The sequence below is a fragment of the Microtus pennsylvanicus genome, chromosome 1, assembly GCF_037038515.1.
Source record: "Microtus pennsylvanicus isolate mMicPen1 chromosome 1, mMicPen1.hap1, whole genome shotgun sequence".
NCBI lineage: Eukaryota > Metazoa > Chordata > Mammalia > Rodentia > Cricetidae > Microtus > Microtus pennsylvanicus.
Window position 1 is genome coordinate 140,338,499 of NC_134579.1, and position 23,574 is coordinate 140,362,072.

Genomic DNA, 23,574 nt, shown 5'->3' on the forward strand with positions numbered 1-23,574 from the left:
TTTTTTTTTGTGTCTAACAAGCTTGTGGTGCTAGCTCATTTTGATTATATCCATTTCTTTTCTTTTACAAAAGATTTATCTTTACATGTCCTTGTCTGCTATAGTCACATTCCTATTTGAATCCCTGTACCCATGTTTGAATCTTTGCCCATTTTTGAAGGTTGATTATTTCCAAGGGCTGGTAAGATGACTCAGCAGGTAAAGACCCCTACTGCCCAGCCTGACAAGGGAGTTGGATCCCCCGACTCTCACGGTGCAAGGAGAGAATTTTCTCCTGGAAGTTGCCCTATGACTTCCTCGCTTGTGTTGTGGCACGCATGAACACACCGACAGATAAATAGGGTTCATTTTGTATATTTTTAGTTTTTAAAAAGATTTTATTTGTATCGATGTTTTGCCTGCATTATGTCTGTGCATCACGTACACTCATGCAGTGCTCGAGGAGGCCAGAAGGCGACGGTGTCCTCTGGAACCGGAACTGGAGTTCTATACTTTCAAGGTACACATATTACTATGTAAAGATATTTTACTCAGGCCTTTCTTAGGAGTATAAGGAATGAAAATCTAGAGGGAAATTCGATGCAGGAGGGCGGTCCTTCACTAGCCTTCTGGGACTGCGTCTGTGCCTCTGCATCCTCACTTCCGTTACCACCGAGCCGGCGCCACAGTTTCTCCACGCGGAATTATGGGAACTCGTCAGCTTCAGATTGACTTGTTAGCCATCTGTTCCCCTGGGTTTGAGTTATTTTAGCCAGGGACCTCTAGAATGTCCCCTAGATGCTTTTGAGATCGACAGTTCTCAAAAGCATTTGGGGAGACAAGGAAGAAGTGAAGTTTGAAAGGTAAGGAGCCGCGGCATTCCGTGGGACGGGGCGTACCTGGGTCTGCGGGTCCTCGGTGCCAGCCGCTTCAGTGTCCCCTCTCCCCATCTGCAGCCCCCTTCCCTGCCCGCAGCCCCCGTCTCCCTGCTCGCCACCCCCTCTCTGCCTGCATCTCCCTTCTCCCCGCCCGCCCGCAGCCCCTTCTCCCGGCCTGCAACCTTCCTCTTCCCGCCCGCAGCGCCACTCTCCCTGCCTGCAGCCCCCCTCTCCCCACTCGCAGCCACCCTCTATGCCCGCAGCCCCCCTCTCCCTGCCTGCAGCCCCCTCTCCCTCCCGCAGGCCCTTTTCCCCTGCCCGCAGCCCCCCTTTTCCTCCTGCAGGCCCCTTTCCCCACCCGCAGCTCCCCTCCCTCCCTACAGCCTCCTCCCCACCCGCAGCCACCCCCTACTCGCCTGCAGCCCCCTCTCCCCACCCGCAATCCCCCTCCCCACTCTCAAACCCCCTCTCCCTGCCTGCAGGCCCCCTCTGCCTGCAGCCCCCTTTCCTGCCTGCAACCCCCTCCCCGCCTGCAGCCCCCCCTTCTCTCTATAGCCCTCCCTCTCCCTGCCTGTAGCCCCGTCTCCCTGCCTACAGCCCCTTCCCCGCCCTCAGCCTCCTCTCCCCGCCTGCAGCCCCCCCTCTCTATAGCCCTCCCTCTCCCTGCCTGTAGCCCCGTCTCCCTGCCTACAGCCCCTTCCCCGCCCTCAGCCTCCTCTCCCCGCCTATAGCCCCCCTCCCTACCTGCACCCTCCTCTCTCCTGCCCCGCAGCTGGCTCTGCTTCTTCCGCTCTAGCTGACCCCTCTGCATTTTCTGGCTGTTCTGCAAAAGAGAAGTTAGACCTTCCTAGTAAAAGGAAAAAAAATGGATTGTAAAATGCTTAAAAACTGTCTGGCATGTGGGTGTCATGGAGACCATTGTAATATTCCAATTCACGGCTTCTATGAGCCAGCAAGTGCTGTGCTGTCCTCACCTATGAACCTTATAGGTAGCTGGCTGCTTGCCGCAGGTAATGGGGCACGAACCATGAGATAGAGTAAATGGAGATGGGATTTTGTAATTTCACTATTTTCGATTTGCCCGCAGTCCTGACTTCCCAAAAAGCACCGTGCGGAGCCCCGGGTGAGTAGACTGACTCTAGAGGGTGTGTGGGTCTTACACTTGTACATGACCGTGATTAGACGTTAGGAGACTGGCCTCAGAAGCTAGGCTGTGTGAACCCACACTGACTTGGTCCACGCTCCCCGAGGAAGCTGGCCAGTGTCATGTGAAAATGGATTAGAACTCTCGCAGGAGTCTTGAGAGCAGGGTTTGTATATTTGTGTGTGTGGACACTGCAGATCGACTCGGCTTCCCCAGGAGCCTCCCCCACCGCCCCCCAAGGCTCTTTTTTCCCCATTTAACATTTATGGGGGTGCACGCGAGTTGTGGTGTGCATGTGGAGATTAGAGGACCAGTTTGGGGAGATGCTGCTCACCTTCCACCTTGTGGGTTCTGGGGCTCAAACTCAGTCTGGTTTGGTGGCAAAGCGCCTTACCCACCGAGTCACCTTGTGGGTGTCTTGCTCACCTTGCCCAGTTAGGTGAGGCTGACTGGCTGGCGACAAGCAGGGAAGATAATGCCATTAGCTGCTCTTCTCAGCACTGGCTTTACCAACCTGTGCCACCGGCACGGAACTCGGGTCCCCTTGCTTGCCCAGCAAGCTCTACCAATGAAGCCATCTCCCCAGTTCCTCATGGTAGGGTCTTCAAAAAGCATGTTTCATCTATTCCACTCTTCCCAAATAATGTTTACCGTGCAGACATGGAAATGTTGGAAAATACAGATTTATGCAAAGAAAGAACTTGTTCTACTCTAGCCTGTGAATGGAACAGTGATTGTTTTAGCGTGGTTTCTGTCAGGTTCTTGGGTAAGTTTCTCTTTAGTGGTGTCTGTGTTTCAGGGGACTGGCTGTCCCCTGCAGCAGTTGAGAAACTCACCCTGAACTGGCATCCCTGGCCTCACCTGGGGAGCCCTGCCCTGCCCACCTAACTGGATTCCTGCAGACATTTTCTTTCTTTCTTTCTTTCTTTCTTTCTTTCTTTCTTTCTTTCTTTCTTTCTTTCTTTCTTCTCTTCTTCTTCTTCTTCTTCTTCTTCTTCTTCTTCTTCTTCTTCTTCTTCTTCTTCTTCTTCTTCTTCTTCTTCTTCTTCTTCTTCTTCTTCTTCTTATTTTTCCATTGAGACAGGGTTTCTCTGTGTATCTCTGGCTGTCCTGGAACTCACCTCCTGCCTCTGCCTCTTGAGTGCTGGGATTAATCAATAAATACTGTCAACAGTCCTATCTTACTACAGACTCCTAAGGAGCAGAAGGCGCTGGTGTGTGTAGGGTCAAACTAGAGTTCACAGAGCACTCATTCCCTGTGGGCTCTGGGGAGTGGATTCCTTGCCTTCTCTTGTCCTAGAGTACTTCCGCCAGGAGTGGGAAGACCAACTAGCGGCCACTGTGAATTGTTAGCGTTAGAGGTTATTTCCCTGGGCACTGGTATCCTCTGACAATTTCTGATCATTAAAGCGAGTTCCAGGACAGTCAGGATTGTTAGAGAAACTCTGAATCAAAAAAAAAATGTTTTTTTCCCTGTAATTTAAAATTTAGAGAAAATCGCAAAAATTAGTATAAGGAAATCTAATGTCGTGGTTGGGTACACTGTTCTGAGATGTTTTCCTGAGAGGAGTACCTGTGATACGTGGGAGGAACATGCACCTGACTGTCTGACAAGGGTCCTCCGCCGTGTGTTCAGTGGCACGCTGGCTCTGACCTCTGACCTCTCTCTTTTCCTATTTCTGCCTTCTTAGGCTTTACACCTCCTGGAAGGAACGCTAAATGATGAACACTCTCAAGGTAAGAAGAGCTTGCCATTTCCGCCCTCAGAGTGCTGAAGTAATCCTCAGACAAGATGGCACAGGGGTCACCGTGCTTGCCTCCAAGCCTGAAGACCTCAGTTTGATCCCCAGGACCCCCATGGTGGAAGCAGAGAACCGACTTCCACAAGTCACTCTCTTTCACACGAGCACTATGTCACATGCACTCCTGTGTGACACTGCACGTGGGTGTACTCACACACACTCAAAGAATAACGTGATTTTAAAAATAGGATGTATGAAAGCAGTTGAGGTCCTTAGGATGTGCCAGGTGCCCGTTTGTCCCAGTATGTTTAACTCCTCCCTGCCTTTTCAGGGCCATTTTGTCTCTAATGGACGTTGGTGTTGATCCTTTTCCTGGGGAGACACAAACAAACATCTTTTCACCCCAAGTAGGGAATCCATGACAGAATCAAGTAACAATCCCACTCAAGTCCAAGTAGGTTAGTCAGTGAGTTTCTTGGAGTTAGCCCCAGGACTGTGATGCCACACTCAACCTGGAACTGCAGACACCTCAGGAGGTAGAGGTGTCCCTTCTGGGAAACTCTGCTGACCTGAGTGCCCTCAGCAGTCCTTACTACTCACCCTGTGACCAGAGGGGCTTTGTGCATCTGGCCAGTTTCTAGGACTTCCTGAGACTTTTGAGTTGTTTATTTCTGGAATCTCAAGAACTTCCTGAGTCTTTCTGAGCTTCCCCTGGGACAGATGCTGCTAACGGTGCTAACAGTGGTTGGTTGTAAGATTGAGGTCACTTGTGCTTCTTGTAGGAGGCGGTAACATTCAAGGATGTGGCTGTGGCCTTCACTGAGGAGGAGCTGAAGCTGCTGGACTCCTCCCAGAGGAAGCTGTACCAAGAGGTGATGGTGGAGAATTTTAGGAACCTGCTCTCAGTGGGTGAGAACGGAAGCTCTCTAGCACATATCTTTGTGGCCTTGGAGTTGGAGGAAGCTTTGGGGCTCTCAGAATGGTTCTCTGAATTTGCTCATTCCTGTGGTGCCTGTGGAAGCCAGTAGAGGGTGTTGGGTCTTTTGAAACTGAAGTCACAGATGGTTGTGAGCCACCATGTGGGTGTTGAGAACTGACCCTGGGTCCTTTGGAAGAGCAACCAGTGCTCTTAACAACCGAGTCATCTCTCTAGCCCCACATTTTATTATTTTTAAAAATTATTACATCTTGTTCTGTGTATGTGTACATGAGTGTGGGTACCCTCTTAGGCTAGAAGAGGGTATCAGCAGTTATGGGTGGTTGTGAGGTATGGGATGTGGGTGCTGGGAACTGAACTTGGGGTTGTCTGGTAGAGCAGCAAGTGCTCTTAACTGCTGGCCCATCTCTCCAGTCCCTCTACTGATGATTTCTTAAAGACATTTATTTTTATATGGTGTGAGAGTCGTCAGAGGCCAGAAAAGGGCATTGAATCCCCTGGAGCTGGAGTTAGGCAGGTGTGGGTGCTGGAAATCAAACGCTGGTCCTTTGGAAGAGCAGAAGTGGTTTTAACCACTGGCCCATCTCTCCAGCACCGAACTGGCAATAATTAAATAGAAAATACTAGCCTTTCTCAGAGAAAATGACACACGTTGTATGGAAAGCTGGCCAAGTGTGTGAGTAGGTGTAGAGCCAGTGAGGAGGGAGCAGAAGTGACGGGAGCTTAAAGGTCACTCAGAGGTCACTCAGACGTTGTTTGTGCAGTATATGTTAATGATGGGAGGGTCACAGAATAAACGGTATTTCTCCGCTGGGCTGTTGTGTAGGAGTTTCAAAAGACACTATTTTCATTGTATTGGTGACGACTCAGTTGCTCCTGAAGTTCCCACTGCAGCTTTGCTCTAATGTGCCCTTTGGGCATCTGTGGTTTTGCATGTTTGCCAGAGCATCAGCTTTTCAAATGAGATAAGTCGCACATAGAGGAGTGAAGCCTCTAATGCAGGAGGCAGCAAAGAGGGAGAGAAATTTAGGCGGAGTCTTACGTGACTCATCCCAGTACTTGCTGTTCACTGTCCCTGTTGCCGCTGTCCGAATGTCCAAACTTGGTCCGAGGTCATTGCGACATTCTTGTGGAACTCGTCTTCAAATTAATCCTAGCCTCGTTCTGCCGTCTCAGGAGTGTGGGCTCGCACAGGCTGATTCACGCATGTCTTAAAGGACTTGTAGTTCTGTGGAGAGGACTAGCTTGAGATGTGGTTTGAGCAGTTGTAGCTTCACTTCACGTTCACTTCGATAGGAAATCATGATTCAATATGGCTTTAACTGCCGCCACCCCCAACACTGGCATCAAACCTCGGGCCTTGTGCACGCCGGACAAGCGCTCTACCACTGAGTTCCGTCGTCATCTTGGGAAGTGTGTCCCACAAGAATTCCTATGATTAGTTCTTAGGCTTTATCCATAGGAAAAGTAAAATTCTGTCTCCTTACTCCTTATGTAGAAGAAGGAAGTCTAAGAAAGTAGCCAGAGTGAACTTTGCTGTTAAGAGGTTTGCCCGGCTGCAATCCATTAGTTTCCTCCAGAGTTCACATCTACAGTAAGAAATGAATATCCCATTGTTAGCCCAACAAATGTATGGGGGAAATTAAATATATAATATATACTGAACCTATAATAAATTAGATATAACACACACACACACACATTTTCAGTAGCTGTTTAGTGATGCCATTACCGCTTGTAGTGGTTCTCTGGTAGTTTGTCTCCTATTTCTTCTGAATGTTTATCACAAGCTACTTTAGTTTCAAATTCCCTGATACACTGCATTTATCAAGTTGGGAGACTTTTGTTTGAGAACAGGGTCTCACTTTGTAGCCCTGGTAGGCTGGAACTCTCTCTGTAGACCAGGCTGACCTCAAACTTGCAGGGATCTGCCTGCCTCTGCCCCTGAGCGCTGGGGATCAAAAGTGTGCACCACCACCACCACCACGCTTGGATAACTCCAAAGCACGGTTTTCCTTGTTCCCACAGTCCTCGCTGCCTCTGAATTTGGACTCCTGGGAAAGTGAGAACAGGGGCGGACCAGATGCCTCAGTGAGCGTTGGGGGATGGCTCTTCATGCTCCCTTTGGCTTCCGTGTGTCCTTTGGCCTTTGACTGAATCCTCAACTCTCCCACCGTGTGCCCCCACCCCAAACAAAGCGTTGCAAGTTCTCAGCCGAACTTGGATCCAGATCACTTCCATACATTTACTTTAAAATGCCCTTTGCTTCCGTGACTTGGGTTTGGAGTTAGAGTGAACCAAGGAGCCACCTGCACATACTTTGCCAGAACACATGCCAGGCAGGAATCTAGGTAGTGGCTGGAAAACTGAACACCAAAAAAATGTTCCTTCTTATTGACACTGTCATGTGGTAGGAAAGATACATAATTTTAAAAAGAAAAAAATTTCAGAAAGTATGTCGGTAATTAATTTGAATGACTTTTATTAGTTCTCTCCTTTAAAATTTAAATTATTGTTTTATCTGTATGGGTTTTTGGCTACATGCATTTATGTTTACCATATGTATGCTCAGTGCCCACGGAGGCCAGAAGAGGGGGTCAGATTGCCTGTGAGCTGCCGTGGATGAACCTGTGTCCTCTAGAAGCGTGGCCAGTGCTCTTAATAGTTGGGAACGCAGTAGACTATATCTAGGTTTCTGTCAGTATTTAAAGCAGAGAACTTCGTTAGTAATAAAAAAAGAGAAACTGAAGAATCCTCTTGAATTGCATTGCAGTCTAGTGTTACGTCCCGAGTGTGAGACCCTGAAGTGTAAACAGTTTCACTTGTCTTTGTCTCTGTCTTCATAGGAATTAACAGTCAGAGCGAGTTGAGGGCCGTCCAGGATGGAAGGTCACGTGAAGCCCTTTCCTGCTGGCACATCTGGCAGCGGGTCATGGACGACTTAAGCAGGTGTCAGGACTCCATGGTGACTAGCACGCAGTTACAGGGTGACTCCCCCTGCCTGGGCGGGCGATGGTCATCTGCACATGTTTCTGAAGATGAGAACTATACCCACAGTCATAAGGCAAAGGTTCCCGCTGATACCGGAAGGCTCCCACTTCCAACATTGAGAGCCCAGGGTTCTTGGCAAAAAGTTTTCCTGACTGAGCCACAGAGTCCTAAGAATGGATACCAACCGATTTCCACAAGAAGTGAACAGGGTCAGAGTAAACAGGATATGGACTCTGTAGGTCGGATTTCGCGTTCCCTCAGTGATCACAGAGTACACAAAAGAAAAGATGGTCACAGCCCCAGTGGTTGTGTGAGAGAGAACATAAAGGCGGCAACCTTTGATCAGAATAGAACCATTCAGGCTGCACAGAAAAATAATGATCTCTCCAGCTTTGACCCCCACAAACGGTCAGACCCGAGAGAGAGGTCTTGCACCTGTGTGGAATGCGGGAAAGGTTTCCGTTATAGCGCAGATGGTTGTGTTCGTCAGCGAGGTCACACAGGAGAAAGACATCAGGGACTTGGCCATGATCCGCATCCACACATCCCTCAGGAGGTCCCTGCGGCCGTGAAACCATACGAATGTGAGCGATGCGGCAAACTCTTCCGCTGTAGATCTGCACTTAATGTTCATTTTAAAGTCCACACCAGGGAGAGACCGTATGTTTGTGAGGCGTGTGGGAGCGCCTTCAGCCAGGCCTCCCACCTTCAGGACCATCAGAGACTCCACACCGGGGAGAAGCCATTCAAATGTGACGCGTGCGGCAAGAGCTTCAGTCGGAATTCACACCTTCGGTCCCATCAGAGAGTACACACAGGTGAGAAACCCTACAAATGTGAGGAGTGCGGGAAGAGCTTCATTTGCAGCTCAAATCTCTACATCCATCAGAGAGTCCACACCGGAGAAAAGCCCTATAAGTGTGTGGATTGTGGAAAAGAGTTTAGTCGCCCTTCGAGTCTCCAGGCCCATCAGGGCATACACACTGGAGAGAAATCCTATGTTTGTACTGTGTGCGGGAAAGGCTACACCCTGAATTCAAACCTTCAAGTCCATCTGCGCGTCCACACCGGAGAGAAGCCATACAAGTGCGATGTGTGTGGAAAAGTCTTCAGCCGTTCTTCACAACTACAGTCTCATCAGAGGGTTCACACAGGGGAGAAACCTTACAAGTGTGAGGTTTGCGGTAAGAGCTTTGGTTGGCGGTCAAATCTTCTAATTCATCACCGAATCCACAGCAGTGATAGGGCTTCTAAGAGCACGAGAGATGGCAAAAACATCAGGGAATCCGTTCAGGAAAAACATTCTGTAAAATAATGTTTTGAAAGATTGGCGTCCTGTGCATTTTTTGTTGCTTTCGATTACATTTTAAAACAGTTTAGACCCAGAGATGGCTTAGTAGGAAAAGCACTTGTTGCTCTTGCAAAGGATCCATTTCCCGGAACTCATGGTGGTTTACAACCAGTTTTTTTTTTTTTTTTGAGACAAGGTTTCTCTGTAGCTTTGGAACCTGCCCTGGAACTAGCTCTTGTAGACCAGGCTGACCTCAAACTCACAGAGATCCGCCTGCCTCTGCCTCCCAAGTGCTGGGATTAAAGGTGTGCGCCACCACCACCCGGGGGCTTCACAATCATTTTTTAACCTTAGTTCCAGAAGATCCAATATATGGTGCACATACATGCATGTAGGCAAAGAGTTCATACACATAAGTAAAACTTATCTCAAAGACAATTTAACGTGTTTGGGGACACACACATGCCAGTGGAGGCATGCCATAGCATATGTGTGGAGAGCAGAGGGAATCTGTTAGGGAACCAGGGATCAAACTCAGGATGTCAGACTTGGTGGCAAGCACCTTTGCCCACTGAATCATTTCACTGGCCTGTTGTGTGAATTCTTTTAATTTTTCAAAAGAAAGTGTAATTGTTTTTTTTTCAGGTTAGTGTTTCTGCTCCTCACATCCCAGTGTTTCCAGGCACTCTGTTAATTACCCTGAGAAGGCTTTGGTTGCAACCCTGACGTCTTTGAGTGTCATAAGAACTTTGGGAAGGGTGACAGTGTCTGTTATAAAAGGAAAGGGCTGCTGGATTGGCATAAATCTCGTGCTGAGTACTGAAAAGATTTTTTTTTTAAAGCAAATAGGGGGAGGGTGTACTTTTGAAGCTTGAGATGTTTCTGTTTGGAACAGGAACCCTAACAGCCTTTAAAACAGCAACAGCCAAAATCTATAAAAACCCCCTTTGGGCCCGGGGATGTGTCAGTGTTAGAATACTTTTCTAGCTTGCCAGATCCTGGGTACAATCCCCAGTGTGGACGAAAGAGGAAGCTGTCAACTGCAGTATCCACTTGGTCTTGTTATGGTTAGTATCTGTCCTTCCCCCCATCCTTTGCTGTGAAGTTGAGCCCTGTCTTCTTGGATTTTGTGTTTTGTTTGCATTATGCTTTATAGATTCAATTATCCTTTCTGATGGTGAATTTTATTACCCTGGCGGTAGCAAGATGCTCCATACTGCGCCATGGATTCTTCGGCACAGTATGGAATAGATGGGAAATGACTCCAGACTCATGTATGGGACACGTGATCCCAAGTTACTGAAACTTTGGAAATGGGGCCTCGAGGGCAGACCTTCGCTTTTGGTGCTGGCTTTCCTTCTCTGCTTCTCGGACCAGTCACCAAGTGGGAGACTGCATTTGTAGATGCCCAAGACAGAGCTGTTCCCAACCCGCCTTTCGAACCACGATGAGCTGATGTTCCTTTAAAACTTGGCTGGTCCCTAACCCCCCCGCCCCCCCGTCCCCCACTCCAAAAAACAAAAACAAAAAACCATAACCTCTCCTAATGTTATTTTTGTCGGGTATTTTGTCCCAGAGACCTCCAAAACAATACAAACTACCTAATAGTTCAGGGAATGACCAACAAAGGGTCTATGATCTTTCTTTGTGAGGCGGATAAAGTGATTGGAAGATGAAGAGACTTCTGGGAGCTGTAGTCCGAAAGCTCCCACAGGTCTTTCCTTGCAGTGGGGTAATTCTGGGAAGTGTGTCCCAAAAACTCTTCGGGGAGGGCGGGCGCTTGTTCTTCCGATGGCTTCTGGGAAGTGTAGTTCAGGAGCTAGAACTAGTCAAGCCGTGTTCGCCCATGGAGAGCAAGGCACCGTTCTCTTTCGGACGAGGAAGGCGAGTGCATCCCGCATCAATCACAGCCCCTTTCAAGTCTTTTTAGCCTGCGAAACGACGCTCCTGGAGCCCGGAAGTGCGAAACCGGAAGTTCAATTCTCATCCCCCCCCCCGCCCCGCCTCTCAGCATCTCCCATTGTGGCTGGGTTGCCGCGCGGTTAGGATCTAATGGGGATAGATTAGCCAGCCTCCCTTTGTTTGGTCCCAACCGTGTCCTCGGGCGTCCTCCTTCTGGGAGCCCGTGACGAGAGCCATCCTTGGCTGTGGGAAAGTCTCCCCACGTCCTTTCCCTAACGCATCTCCAAGGAAGGAGGGACTTGTTACAGCCGTCACTGCCCCAGGTACTGCGCCAAAGGCGCTATTCTGTTGGGGTGTCCCTTCAGTTCATCCGGGTCCCTTGACTCGGGAAATTGGCCACCAGAAACATAATCACATTTAATTTGTTCAAAAGATTTTTTTTTTTAGTGCGTGTTTCGGGGCGGGGGGAGAGAGGGAGGAGAGAGAGAGAGAGGAAGAGAGGGAGAGGAAGAGAGAGGAGAGAGGAGAACGAGAACGCAGATAGAGAGGAGAGAACCAGAACGCACGGGTGCTTGAGGAAGCTAGTAGTAGGGGCCATCAGATCACTAGAGTACGGGTTCCAGGCAGTTTTTTGTTTTTGTTTTTTTAAGTGCGTGTTGGGTGGGGGGTGGAGAGCGGGAAAGAGATAGCGTTCCAGGCGTTTGTAGTGCAGACATGGGTGCTGGAGACTAACTCTGCTCTTCTGGAAGGCCTGCAAGTGCTCTTAACGCCGAGGCACTGTCCCTCCCCCCCTCCCCCCAGGTGTAACCCAGGTGGCCTCAGACTCACTGTGCAGCCAAAGGCAACTCTTGTCATCTTTCTGCCTCCACCTCCCCAGTGCTGGGATTACAGGTGAGTCTCCACATTTCGTTTAGTAGGCCATGTGTAATGAGAAAGAATACAGCTGGCATTTCTTTTTAAGCCTGTGATCAGCCGTCTCCTTAAAACGTCTCGTTAATACGTATTTATATGAGTATTGCTTGAGTTCAAGTACAAAGCCACTTCTTAAATTGAAATGATTAGGAAAATAACCTCCCCCTCTGTATTACATACATCTTTACATATACATGTTAAAAGATTTATTTATTATGTATATAGTGTTCTGCCTGCATGTACACCTGCAGGCAGAAGAGGGCACCAGATCTCATTATGTATGGTTACGAGCCCCCATGTGGTTGCTCAGAATTGAACCTAGGACTTTTGGAAGAACGGTCAGTGCCCTTAACCGTTGAGCCATCTCTCCAGCCCCATGTATATATGTTTTTAACTTGCCAGGTCCTGCATTGCCTACTCTTGTTCACCTTTCATGTTTTAGTTTTATCCTTTAGTTACCGTCAGTTGATGTGGAATTTATGTTGTCTGTGTCATTCTTATACAAACTGATATCTAGGGCTGGGAAGGTGGTTCCAGGGTTAAAGTGATCCGGAAACCCTTGTAAATGTCAGGTGAGCTTAGCCTTAGGCAGCTGAGATGGGATCCCCAGAGCAAACTGCCTAGCCAGAGTACCCTCCTCAGTGAGCTCTGGGTTTGATTGAGAGACCCTACCTCTCAGTGAATGAATGAGACGGAAAAGGAAGGTTGATTCTTTTTTTTTTAAAATATTTATTTATTTATTTATTATGTATACAATGTTCTGTCTGTGTGTATGTCTGCAGGCCAGAAGAGGGCATCAGACCTCATTACAGATGGTTGTGAGCCACCATGTGGTTGCTGGGAATTGAACTCAGGACCTTTGGAAGAGCAGGCAATGCTCTTAACCACTGAGCCATCTCTCCAGCCCCGGAAGGTTGATTCTTGACTTCAGCCTCAGGCCTCCACATCCATGGGTGCCCATACATGCTGGGTGTTGTGTGTTGTGGGGTGTTCCAAGGAGAGTCACTCCAGAATGTAATTTTAGACTCGCTGGCCGCAGGGAGGAACAGTTTTTGTGAACTTGACCTCAAACCTTTGTTCAGAAGTATATTTGTTAATTGACACACAAAGGTCGTGTTTGGATTACAACAAATTCCCCATACCAAGGTCTCTTTGATCTACTTATGCTCGCTGAAGGAAACCATCAGACCCCTGCAGCCTTAGTCCTTTTGTGTACTGTTCACAGTACCCAGTAATTCAAGTTGCTCCAGGTGTGCCTGGATAGTCTGGAGACCAAAGTCATGCACCAGATGGAAAATCAACTCCATAAACCATAGAAAACAATCCCTGTGCTCTGCAATAGTTTCCTCAAGGTCTAGGAACCTCCAACAAGCACTAATGCATTCTACTCCTACCCTAGACCCAGTGAGAAACAGTGGTTATATTCTAATGTTACCCTAGAGACAATGACTCCGCTAGATTCCCACTGTATACACATGCAAAAATATCCGTGTTACCCTAGAGCCAATGACTCTGCTAGATTCCCACTGTACACACGTGCAAAAATATCCGTGCACATGCACAGCAGACACACTGGAAAAATGGGGGGTGGTTACTTATTGCAGAAATAGAAAACTGAATCAGCATGTATTCCCATTCTGAAAAACACAGAGAATACAAAGATAATTAAAATTTGACAGTGTCTTTTTAACTGTCAGTGAGGTCTGAATCCAAGGCCTTGTGCTTGGGAGGCAGATCAGTCTATCACTGAGCTAACTTTCCAACCTCCCAACAGTGTCTTTCTTGTTTTAAATTGTGTCTTAGGGGCTTAGGTTACAGGCCTGACTTTTATCAGAACCACAGTCATACTTTGTCGTTATAAGTGGCCCAATGTCATGGTGAAAGCCTTTGGTCACAGCACTGGGGAGCTAGAAGCAGGTCAATTTCTTTGACTTCATGGCTTGTTTGGTCTGTATAACTAGTTCCAAGCCAGCCGGAATACTGAGCTACTGTCTCCAAGAAAACAAAACACCAAAGGTACTGAATAGATGCGTGTTGTTTTCCCTTAACCTCTTGTAGTCCATTTTTTTCCAGGTTCATATCTGTTTCCTCCATTTTTTGTTAAGCTAATACATTGATGCCTTTTAGATACCAGTGTCAATAAAATATTACTCTAGGGTAAAAATATTTAGTTAAGGTATTTTAGGTCAGAATTAGGCTTTTTAGAAATTAAAGGTGACTTTCATAGGAGCACACTGTATATATAATTTATGTTGCAGAATATCTGCTTTTTTTTCTCATAAGAAAAGGGATTTCCTAGTCTTTAAAAACATTTTGATTTTATGTTGTTTTAAGTACATAAGTACTTTGCCTGAATCTAAATGTGTATACAATGTGTGTACCTGGTACCCGCCGAGGCCAACAGAGGGTGTTGGATCCCTTGGACTGGAATTGCACACAGTTGTGAACTGCTATGTAGGTGCTGGAAATAGAACCCAGGTCCTTTGCAAGCAGCAACTCAAATCTCCATCCCCTCTTCTTATAACTTTCCCTGTGCTCTTTAGTTCTTGGCGCCCCCTGTGGGGTAGGCAGAAATTACATTGTGGTAAAAGTGAGACACAGGTTTTCTAACATTCCCTGTGTTGAGATGAAATTACATTGTGGTAAAAGTGAGACACAGGTTTTCTAACATTCCCTGTGTTGAGATGTAAGCAGTACTTCCAGAAATGGAGCCAGGCATTTGGATCCTGCTTTTCCCCTTTCTTTCCTATCATTCATTTGCTCATCAGCTGAACATTGTTTCCTGACCCTCATGTCCCCCCATTTTCAGAATCTGAAACTCCACGGTAGGAATAAGGAACTTGGTTGTATAGGTTGTTCACTACCCAGATGAGCTAAGGGGTTTGCTAGTCGCTGAAATCCAGTGTGTGCTTCTGGTTTCTGAGCTGTGTGTGGTGGCGTGTGTCTGGAAGCAGGAGGGTCAGTGTTTCAACTGGGCTAATGACAGTTCTGACATTTGTTTCATGGCTTCTCCATCTTTCCTTAGTTATGCCTTCTCAGGACAGTGACCTTCCTCCAAAGGAACAAGAGAAAATGGCTGAATTTCAGGTCAGATATTTCTCAGTAATTTTATATTGCATTTTGTCTTTTTCAGGGACTGAGGTGTTGTAGAAACCTGAGTTTGGTGCTCTGTGTGTTATCATTTGTTACCGATTTACAAAATTGTTGAGAAAAATAACTTGTTACTTTGGGTATGATATAGCTATTTGTGGGGCTGGAGCTGGATAGAGTGCTTGCTTAGTGTCCCTACAGCCCTGGCTTTGATCTCTAGCACTGTATAAACCAGGCTTGGCATGCATGGCCAAAATAAAAACCAGGCCTGGCGTGCATGGCCAAAATAAAAACCAGGCCTGGCGTGCATGGCCAAATTTCGAGTGCTGTGGGTAAAGCCAGGAGGAACAGAGGTTCAAGGTTATCTGTCTTCTGTGATACTGAATTTGAGTACAACCTGGGCTGTGTGGGATCCTTTCTTACCTCACCCTCAAGGAAGAACACACGCACATACACACAGAGGGAGGAGTAGCAGAGTCAGTTTAGACTATTGTTGGGGAGGGGTGTGAGTGCAGAACAACTATTGGCTCAGGCTGCTTGGACCCCTGAGTCTGCAGCACCCATGTGACCATGTCCTCTCTGCTTCTCCTCTTCCATGGGAGCTGGATCAAAGTGACTTTTGTTTGATGTCACAGGAGGCGGTGACATTCAAGGATTTGGCATTGGTGTTTACTACAGAAGAACTGGGGCTGCTGAACCTCACGCAGAGAAAGCTGTACAAAGACGTGATGCTGGAGAACTTCAAGAACCTGGTTGCTGTGGGTGAGGACGGGTGTCCTGTGACACCGAACCTCAGCCTCCCAGAGACTCTCTGTCTTCAGATGCTCAAGGCTCTGGATCATTTGAAAAGATTCCCTAGGACAAAAGGGATTTTTCTGATGTTTCTGCTCAGTCAAAATCTTTTTAAACCACCGATTCTCAGCTAGATTTTCTGTTAGAGAACATTCGGCAATGTCTGGACTCATGTAACAGGTGGAGTTTTCCTGTCCCTGGAGCCACTTCCAAATTACCACACAGGCTTAATATTATTTATAAATGCTAGGCCAATAGCCCAGGCTCGTTACTACCTAACTCTTACATTTAAATTAATCCTTATTTCTTACCTATGCTTTGGCACATGGCTTATGGCTTGTTACCGCATTTTCTATATGTCTTGCTTCCTCCACAGCTGACTGGCTTCTCCTTGACTCTACCCTTCTTCATTCCAGTATCCTCTGTTTGATTGTCCCTGCCTAATATTATCGTGCCTTGCTATAGGCCAGTCAGCTTCTTTATTAACCAATGGGAGTAATATGCATTCACCGTGTGTAGAAGAATTATTCCACAGTAGACATATTTCTCACAGTTCAGGGATGGCTGCTACTAACATTTAGCAATTAGTAGCCAGGCCCAAGACAGCTCCCACAGCAGGATGATCTACCATCCAGAATGTCCATATACTGTGGGGGGAGGGCAGGGGGAGGGGAAAGGAGGGAAGACAGACGATGGACGACACACCCTGTTTCCCATGAACCACAAATGAGCAATTTAACTCAATACTGTGGATTTTTCTGAGACTAGAATACGGGGTCTTGTGTATGCTAGGTAGGAATCTGCTGTTGAGCCATGTTGAGCTTTCCGGTGACCTCTAGGCAAGTGTAGTCCCACAGAGTCACACTCCCAGCCCCTACTGGGGGATTCTAGGCAGGGGCTCTGCCACTGAGCCACACCTCAGCCCCTCACTGGGGGATTCTAGGCAGGGTCTCTACCACTGAGCCACACCCCAGCCCCTCACTGGGGGATTCTAGGCAGGGGCTCTGCCACTGAGCCACACCTCAGCCCCTCACTGGGGGATTCTAGGCAGGGTCTCTACCACTGAGCCACACCCCAGCCCCTCACTGGGGGATTCTAGGCAGGGGCTCTGCCACTGAGCCACACCTCAGCCCCTCACTGGGGGATTCTAGGCAGGGTCTCTACCACTGAGCCACACCCCAGCCCCTCACTGGGGGATTCTAGGCAGGGGCTTTACCACTGAGCCACACCCCAGCCCCTCACTGGGGGATTCTAGGCAGGGTCTCTGCCACTGAGCCACACCCCAGCCCCTCACTGGGGGATTCTAGGCAGGGGCTCTGCCACTGAGCCACACCCAGGCCCCTCACTGGGAGGTTCTAAGCAGGTGCTCTGCTACTGAGTCATGCCTCAGCCCTGTACTTTGTCTTTCTAATTTTGCCTGTGATCCATTAATAGGTAAAGAAACAAGCACGGCGCAATATAGTAGTAGTTTCTTTTTTTCTTTAGAGAAAGGGTTTCTCTGTGTATCCCTGGCTGTTCTGGAACTTGCTTTGTAGACCAAGCTGGCTTCTAGCTCGAAAAGATCTGCCTGCCTCTTCCTCCCGAGTGCTTCCTCCTGAGTGCATGTGCCACCACTGCTTGGCATAGATTTTCTTTGCAATAGACTAGATAAGGATAGGATGTCAGAATCTGTTCTGGAGGACCTCCTGCAGCAGAGCCTGGTGGTTTCCAGTGAGGGATGCGAGAGAAGGTTAAGACATGATGGAACAGATTCTGTCATATATGCACGGCCATGACCTTGATTTCTGTTATCTTTTGAAGTTCCCTTCAAATCTGTGTGCACATGGAGCTCATCAGGCATCCTCCTTTATCACTGTCTGCCAAAGCACCAGGGATATTAGGTGCCATCAGGAGACCATGCATGGCTGTTCCCATGGGTGCTGGGGGCCGATCTCAGTCCTCATGCTAATAGCAAGTGCAGTTACCCTCTGAGCTGTCTGCCCAGCCCTTGGCTTCTCGGTACAATTCGTGATCAAAACATTTCTAACATTAATTACACAGGTGCTGAGGATTTTGTAATTTAGACAAAAACATGCTTCAATTTTGTGTTCACCTTAAATTATTTGTTTTGTCTTTTCTTAGGGTGCTTTCCCCACAAAGCACATGTGGTGTCTCTAGTGGAAGCAGAAGAAAAGCTTTGGCTGAAGGAAACAGAAGCCCAGAGAAGTAGATATCCTGGTGAGAACCCATGCTACCTGTTCCCCAGGTCCGCTCCATAGTGTATCCGTGTTGTTATTCCTGCCCACTGGCCTAACAAAGTTTGAGGGTTTTCTAACTGAAATTTGAAAGAGTGCCATTTGCATGAGTTCTAAGGAAAAAGGATGAGCACACTTTTAATAACGTCGTTGTGTGTTAGAGCATGGATGCATGGATAGTCTTTGTGCCCATAGCTCTCGTGGTTTGTTTCGTGTTTCTTCGTTTTTAAATTTTAAAAAATGTTGGTGTTTGTATGCCCCATGCGTATGGTGTGCGTGGAGCTAGACTCCTTGTAGCTGGAATTACAGGGAGTTGTAAGTCCATTAATGTAGGTACCAGAACCCAAACTCAGGTCCTCTGGAGGATCAGCAAGTGCTTTTAAGCACTGCGCCATCTCTCCAGCTATTGTAGCACTGATGGTGCACACCAGACAGAGTCTGTAAATGGGTTCCACCCAACACTGCGAGTCACCCTTGCTCCACATCTAGGAAGACCTGAGGAAAGGACAAGTGATGTTGTAAAGACAGGGTGACCTTTGCCCTGCCTGGATTCGATCTCATCCATGCCCTTAGTATGGCCTTCTCCCATAACCTGTCTCATCTCTACGACTGCTTTCTTACAGGCAGCAGGAGTGAACATGAGTCGGCGACTACTGGGAGACGTGCACTAAAACACCTTGCCCAGGAAGAGCTGTCTTGCTGGCGCATCTGGAAACAGGTTGCACAGGAACCGACCAGGTGTTTTCAGAGGAGGCGTTCTCAAGCACGGCGAGATGATTCCATTCTGGTTTTTGACAACAACGGCAATACAGGGAATCCCGAAGGAGATAGCTCCAGCTGCCTTGAACATGAAGACTTTTCAGTCTCAAGAACTCATTATTATTGTCAAAATAGGTGTCTGCATAATTCACAGAACCAGAGCAGAAATAAGCCGATCTGTGTGAAGTGTGACCTGTGTGTGTTTGCAGATTCGAGGAAGAAATCATCGCTTTGTAAGCAGCTTAAAAGCAACAAAGGACAGAAGCCCTACAGATGTGAGAGCTGTGGAAAGAGATTCAGCAGTAGCAAGGGTCTCATCATTCACTGCAGAGCTCACAAGGGAGAGAAACCTTATAAGTGTGAGGAGTGTGGGAAAGCCTTCACCCGAAATGAAGACCTTCATGTCCATTCCTGTGCTCACACCCGAGAGAAGCCCTGTATGCGTAAGGAATATGGGGAAGGCTGCCGCCAGGATTCCAGCCTTCAAGTCCATCAGAATAGCCACACTGAAAAGAAGCAATTCAAATGTGAAACCTGTGGGAAGGGGTACAGTCGGTCCTCGAGGCTTCGCGCCCACCAGAGAGTTCATACTGGAGAGAAATCATACAAATGTGAAGTGTGTGGGAAGGGCTTCCGCTATAGTTCAAATCTTAAACAACACCAAGTAACACACACTGGAAAGAAACCATCTAAGAGTCGGGAGTGTGGGAAAGGCTTCAGTTGTGGGTCGGATCCTGCTTCTCAGAGGGTCCACTCAGAGAAGAAGGTCTACAAGTGTGAAGAGTGTGATAAGAGCTTTATTCAGCTCAATGATTATCAGTCACACCAGCAAGTTCACACTGGAGAAAAACCACACCAGTGTGAGGTGTGTGGGAAGGGCTTCAGTCGCTTATTTGGCCTTCATTCCCATCAGAGAGTCCACACTGGGGAGAAGCCGTACAAGTGTGATGTGTGTGGAAAGAGCTTTAGGTACAGTTCTCAGTTCATCTACCATCAGAGATGCCACACTGGAGAGAAACCCTACGAATGTCAGGAGTGTGGGAAGGGCTTTTGCAGGAGCACAGAACTTCGCCACCATCAAAGGATGCACACAGGAGAGAAACCTCACAAATGTAAGGAGTGTGGAAAGGCCTTCAGTCTGCCTTCCAATCTTCGAGTCCATCTGAGCATTCACACGAAGGAGAAACTCTTCAAGTGTGAGGAGTGTGGGAAGGGCTTCAGCCAGCGCTCGCGTCTTCAAGCCCACCAGAGAGTTCACACTGGAGAAAAACCATACAAGTGTGATATATGTGGGAAAGGCTTCAGTCGCTCCTCTGGCCTCCATTACCATCACAGAGTCCACACTGGGGAGAAGCCATACAAGTGTGATGTGTGTGGAAAGGGCTTTATATACAGTTCTCAGTTTACCTACCATCAGAGATACCACGCTGAAGAGAAACCTTTCAGATGTCAGGAGTGTGGGAAATTCTTTGACACCTGCACGGACCTTCGCCACCATCAGAGGGACCACATGGGAAAAAAACCTCACAAATGTAAGGAGTGTGGAAAGGCCTTCCGTTTCCCCTCCAAGCTTCGAGTCCATCTGATTACTCACACGAAGGAGAAACTCTTCAAGTGTGAGGAGTGTGGGGAGGGCTTCAGTCAGCTCTCAAGTCTTCAAACACACCAGAGAGTTCACACTGGAGAAAAGCCGCACAGATGCGACATCTGTGGGAAAGGCTTCAGTCACGGTTCCCGCCTTCAAAACCATAAGAAAATCCACACCTAAGGAAAGCAGCAGAGCCGGTGTGGTCGTGCGTGCCTGTGAACCCAGTGTTGAGGAGGCCGAGGCTGGAAGATGATGGGTTTGTGGCCTGCCTTGGCTCCAGATATGGCACTTTCTTAACTTTTGTGGATGTGTCCATCTACTCCATTAAAACGATAATATACCAGAGCAACACCTAGAACTCATTTTTAGGGAAGAAATACAGGCAGTGGTCATCTTGGCAAGACTGAATGAATACCAGCAATCTTCTTTCAGTGTACTGTGCGCCAAAAGGTACCAGGTGAACCAGCACTCACCAAGTGCTGACTGGGCTCTCTCTAACTAACAGTGGGCACTATTTTCACTAAAGCCTAAAGGTGTGGAAAATAAAACTGCTGACTAAGACTTTCCTGTAGCTAAGGACCTATCCTGTGCGTTCTTTTTTTCATGCAGTATGGAGGGTTGCAATGAAAAAGGCTGTAACCATAATGCATCTCTGATCATCAAAGGTAAATTGGTGTCAGTCATAACGGTATGTAAGATGTTCATGGCATCATCGTTTTGTAATTGGTTGGCCGGCAAATGGACTTTCTGTTTTGCAGTCCAGTGGTAACTCTGCAAGCATCAAGTGAAGAGAGGCAGAATTAGCGATGACCGCTGAACGTCGATCAGGGTATATAAAGTGCGAAAGCTAGATGCATGTTTTTAGAGAAACAAATGGGGCTGGAAAAGATGGCTCAGTGGATAAAACAGCTTGCTGGACAAACATGAGAATCTGAGTTTGAATCCCCAGTACCCATGCAAAAAGCTGGGTATGGCCATGTGTAGGTCTGTAATCCTAGTGCTGTGACAAGTGGAGACAGGAGGATCGTTGGGACTTGCTGACTGGCCGTGTCTCTAGGCAGCAGGGACAGTGTGACAGAGCAAGACACCTAAATCGTCCTCCAACCTCTAGAATGCACATGGGCATACATACCTGTTCATGTATGCAGAACATAGCATACACCACACACACAAAATACAGATGGTGGGCTGTATTTTGGAGATCAGCCCTCTGTCTGATGTGGGGTTGGTGAAGATCTTTTCCCATTCTGTAGGATGTCATTTTGTCTTGTTGACCGTGTCCTTTGATTTACAGAAGCTTTTTAGTTTCAAGAGGTCCCATTTGTTAATTGTTTCTCTCAGTGTCTGTGCCACTGGGGTTATATTAGGAAGTGGTCTCCTGTGCCAATGCATTCAAGTGTACTTCTCACTTTCTCTTCTGTGAGGTTCAGTGTGGCTGGCTTTAGGTTGAAATCTTTGATCCATTTGGATTTGAGTTTTGTGCATGGTGTTAGATATGGATCTATTTTCATTCTTCTACATGTTGATATCCAGTTATGCCAGCACCATTTGTTAAATATGCTTTCTTTTTTTCTATTTGATATTTTTTTGCTTCTGTCAAAAATCAGGTGTTTGAAAGTGTGTGGATTAATATCCAGGTCTTTGATTCGGTTCCATTGGCCCTCTGTCTGTTCTTATGCCAGTACCAGGCTGTTTTCAGTACTGCAGCTCTGTAGTAGAGTTTGAAGTCGGGGATTGTGATGCCTCCAGAAATTCTTTTATTGTACAGGATTGTTTTGGCTATCCTGGGTTTTTTACTTTCTCATATGGAGTTGAGTGTTGTTCTTTCAAGGTCTGTGAAGAATTTTTCTGGGATTTTGCTGGGTATTGCATTGAATCTGTAAGTTGCTTTTGGTAAGATTGCCATTTTTACTATATTAATTCTACCTACCGAAGAGCATTGGAAATCTTCCCACTCTCTGGTGTCTTCTTCAGGTTCTTTCTTAAAAGATTTAAAGTTCTTGTCATACAAGTCTTCCACTTGTTTGGTTAGAGTTACTCCGAGATATTTTAATTTGTGGATATTATGAAGGGTGATGTTTCTCTAATTTCTTTCTCAGTCCATTTATCATCTGTGTACAGGAGGGCTAATGATTTTTTGAGTTAATCTTGTATCTTGCTACATCACTGAAAGTGTTTATGAGTTGTAAAAGTTCCTTGGTAGAATTTTTGGGGTCATTTATGTAAACTATCATATCATCAGCAAATAGTGAGAATTTGACTTATTCTTTTCCGATTTGTATCCCCTTGATCTCCTTTTGTTGTCTTATTGCTCTAACTAGGACCTAAGAACTAAATATATTGAATAGGTATGGAGAGTGTGAACAACCTTGTCTCGTTCCTGATTTCGCTGTGAGTTCTCTCCATTTAGTTTGATGTTGGCTGTTGGCTTGCTGTATATTGCCTTAATTATGTTTAGGTATGTTCCTTTATCCCTGCTCTCTCCAAGCCCTTTGTCCTGAAGGGATGTTGTATTTTGCTGAAAACCTTTTCAGCATCTAAAGAGATGATCATGTGGTTTTTATTTTTTCAGTTTATTTATATGCTAGATTACTTAGACAGATTTTCTTATGTTGAACCATCCCTGCATCTCTGGGATGAAGCCGACATGATCATGGTGGGTGCTGGTTCTGATGTGTTTTTGGATTCGATTTGCCAGTATTTTATTTAGTATTTTTGCATCAATGTTCATAAGTGAGATTGGTCTGTAATTCTCTTTCTTAGCAATGTCTTTCTGTGGTTTTGGGTATTGGTAATTGTAGCCTCATAAGAAGAGTTTGGCAATGTTTCTTCTGTTTCTATTGTGTGGAACGATTTTAGGAGTATTGGTATTAGTTCTTCTTTGAAAATCTTTTAGAATTCTGTGCTGGAACCATCTGGTCCTAGACTTTTTTGATTGGGAGACTTTTGATAACTGTTTCTTTTTCTTCAGCAGTTATAGGTCTGTTTAATTTGCTTACCTGATCTTGATTTAATTTTGGTAAGTGATATTTATTCAGAAAGTTGTACATTTCCTTTAAGTTTTTCAATTTTTGTGGTGTACAGGTTTTCGAAATATGACCTGATGATTTTTTGGATTTCCTCCATGTCTGTTGTTATGTCCCCTTTTTCATTTTTGATTTTGTTAAATTGGATATTCTCTCTCTGCCTTTTGGTTAGTTTGGATAAAGGTTTGTCTATTTTGTTGATTTTCTCGAAGAACTCTTTGTCTCATTGATTCTTTTTATTGTTTTCTTTGTTTCTATTTTGTGTTCAGCTCTCAATTTGATTATTTCCTGCTGTCTAGTTCTCTTGGA

At 46.7% G+C, this 23,574-nt stretch overlaps 2 protein-coding genes across 3 annotated transcripts; both read left to right on the plus strand.

Moving 5' to 3' along the window:
* Window positions 1-523: 523 nt before the first annotated feature.
* On the plus strand, window positions 524-8,996 carry Znf221 (zinc finger protein 221). Of its 2 annotated transcripts, XM_075989417.1 has the most exons (5): window positions 524-842; window positions 1,945-1,980; window positions 3,693-3,738; window positions 4,526-4,652; window positions 7,527-8,996. In XM_075989417.1, exons 3-5 carry the CDS (start codon window positions 3,721-3,723, stop codon window positions 8,984-8,986), a joined length of 1,605 nt encoding a protein of 534 aa, XP_075845532.1. In that variant the 5' UTR covers window positions 524-842; window positions 1,945-1,980; window positions 3,693-3,720; the 3' UTR covers window positions 8,987-8,996. The 2 variants fall into 2 exon arrangements, with proteins under 2 accessions (XP_075845532.1, XP_075845523.1); XM_075989408.1 differs by lacking the exon at window positions 1,945-1,980.
* LOC142854606 (uncharacterized) lies at window positions 3,711-20,458 on the plus strand. Its single transcript, XM_075980510.1, is given in 6 exon segments — window positions 3,711-3,738; window positions 4,526-4,615; window positions 14,802-14,863; window positions 15,502-15,628; window positions 17,780-17,875; window positions 18,516-20,458. Coding segments are annotated over 4 exon segments (2,226 nt in total). The 5' UTR covers window positions 3,711-3,738; window positions 4,526-4,615; window positions 14,802-14,803.
* Window positions 20,459-23,574: the final 3,116 nt, after the last annotated feature.

Coding starts and splice junctions, on each gene's coding strand:
- Znf221 (XM_075989417.1), top strand. Junction 4,653..7,526: donor TAGGAACCTGCTCTCAGTGG/GTGAGAACGGAA, acceptor CTGTCTTCATAG/GAATTAACAGTCAGAGCGAG.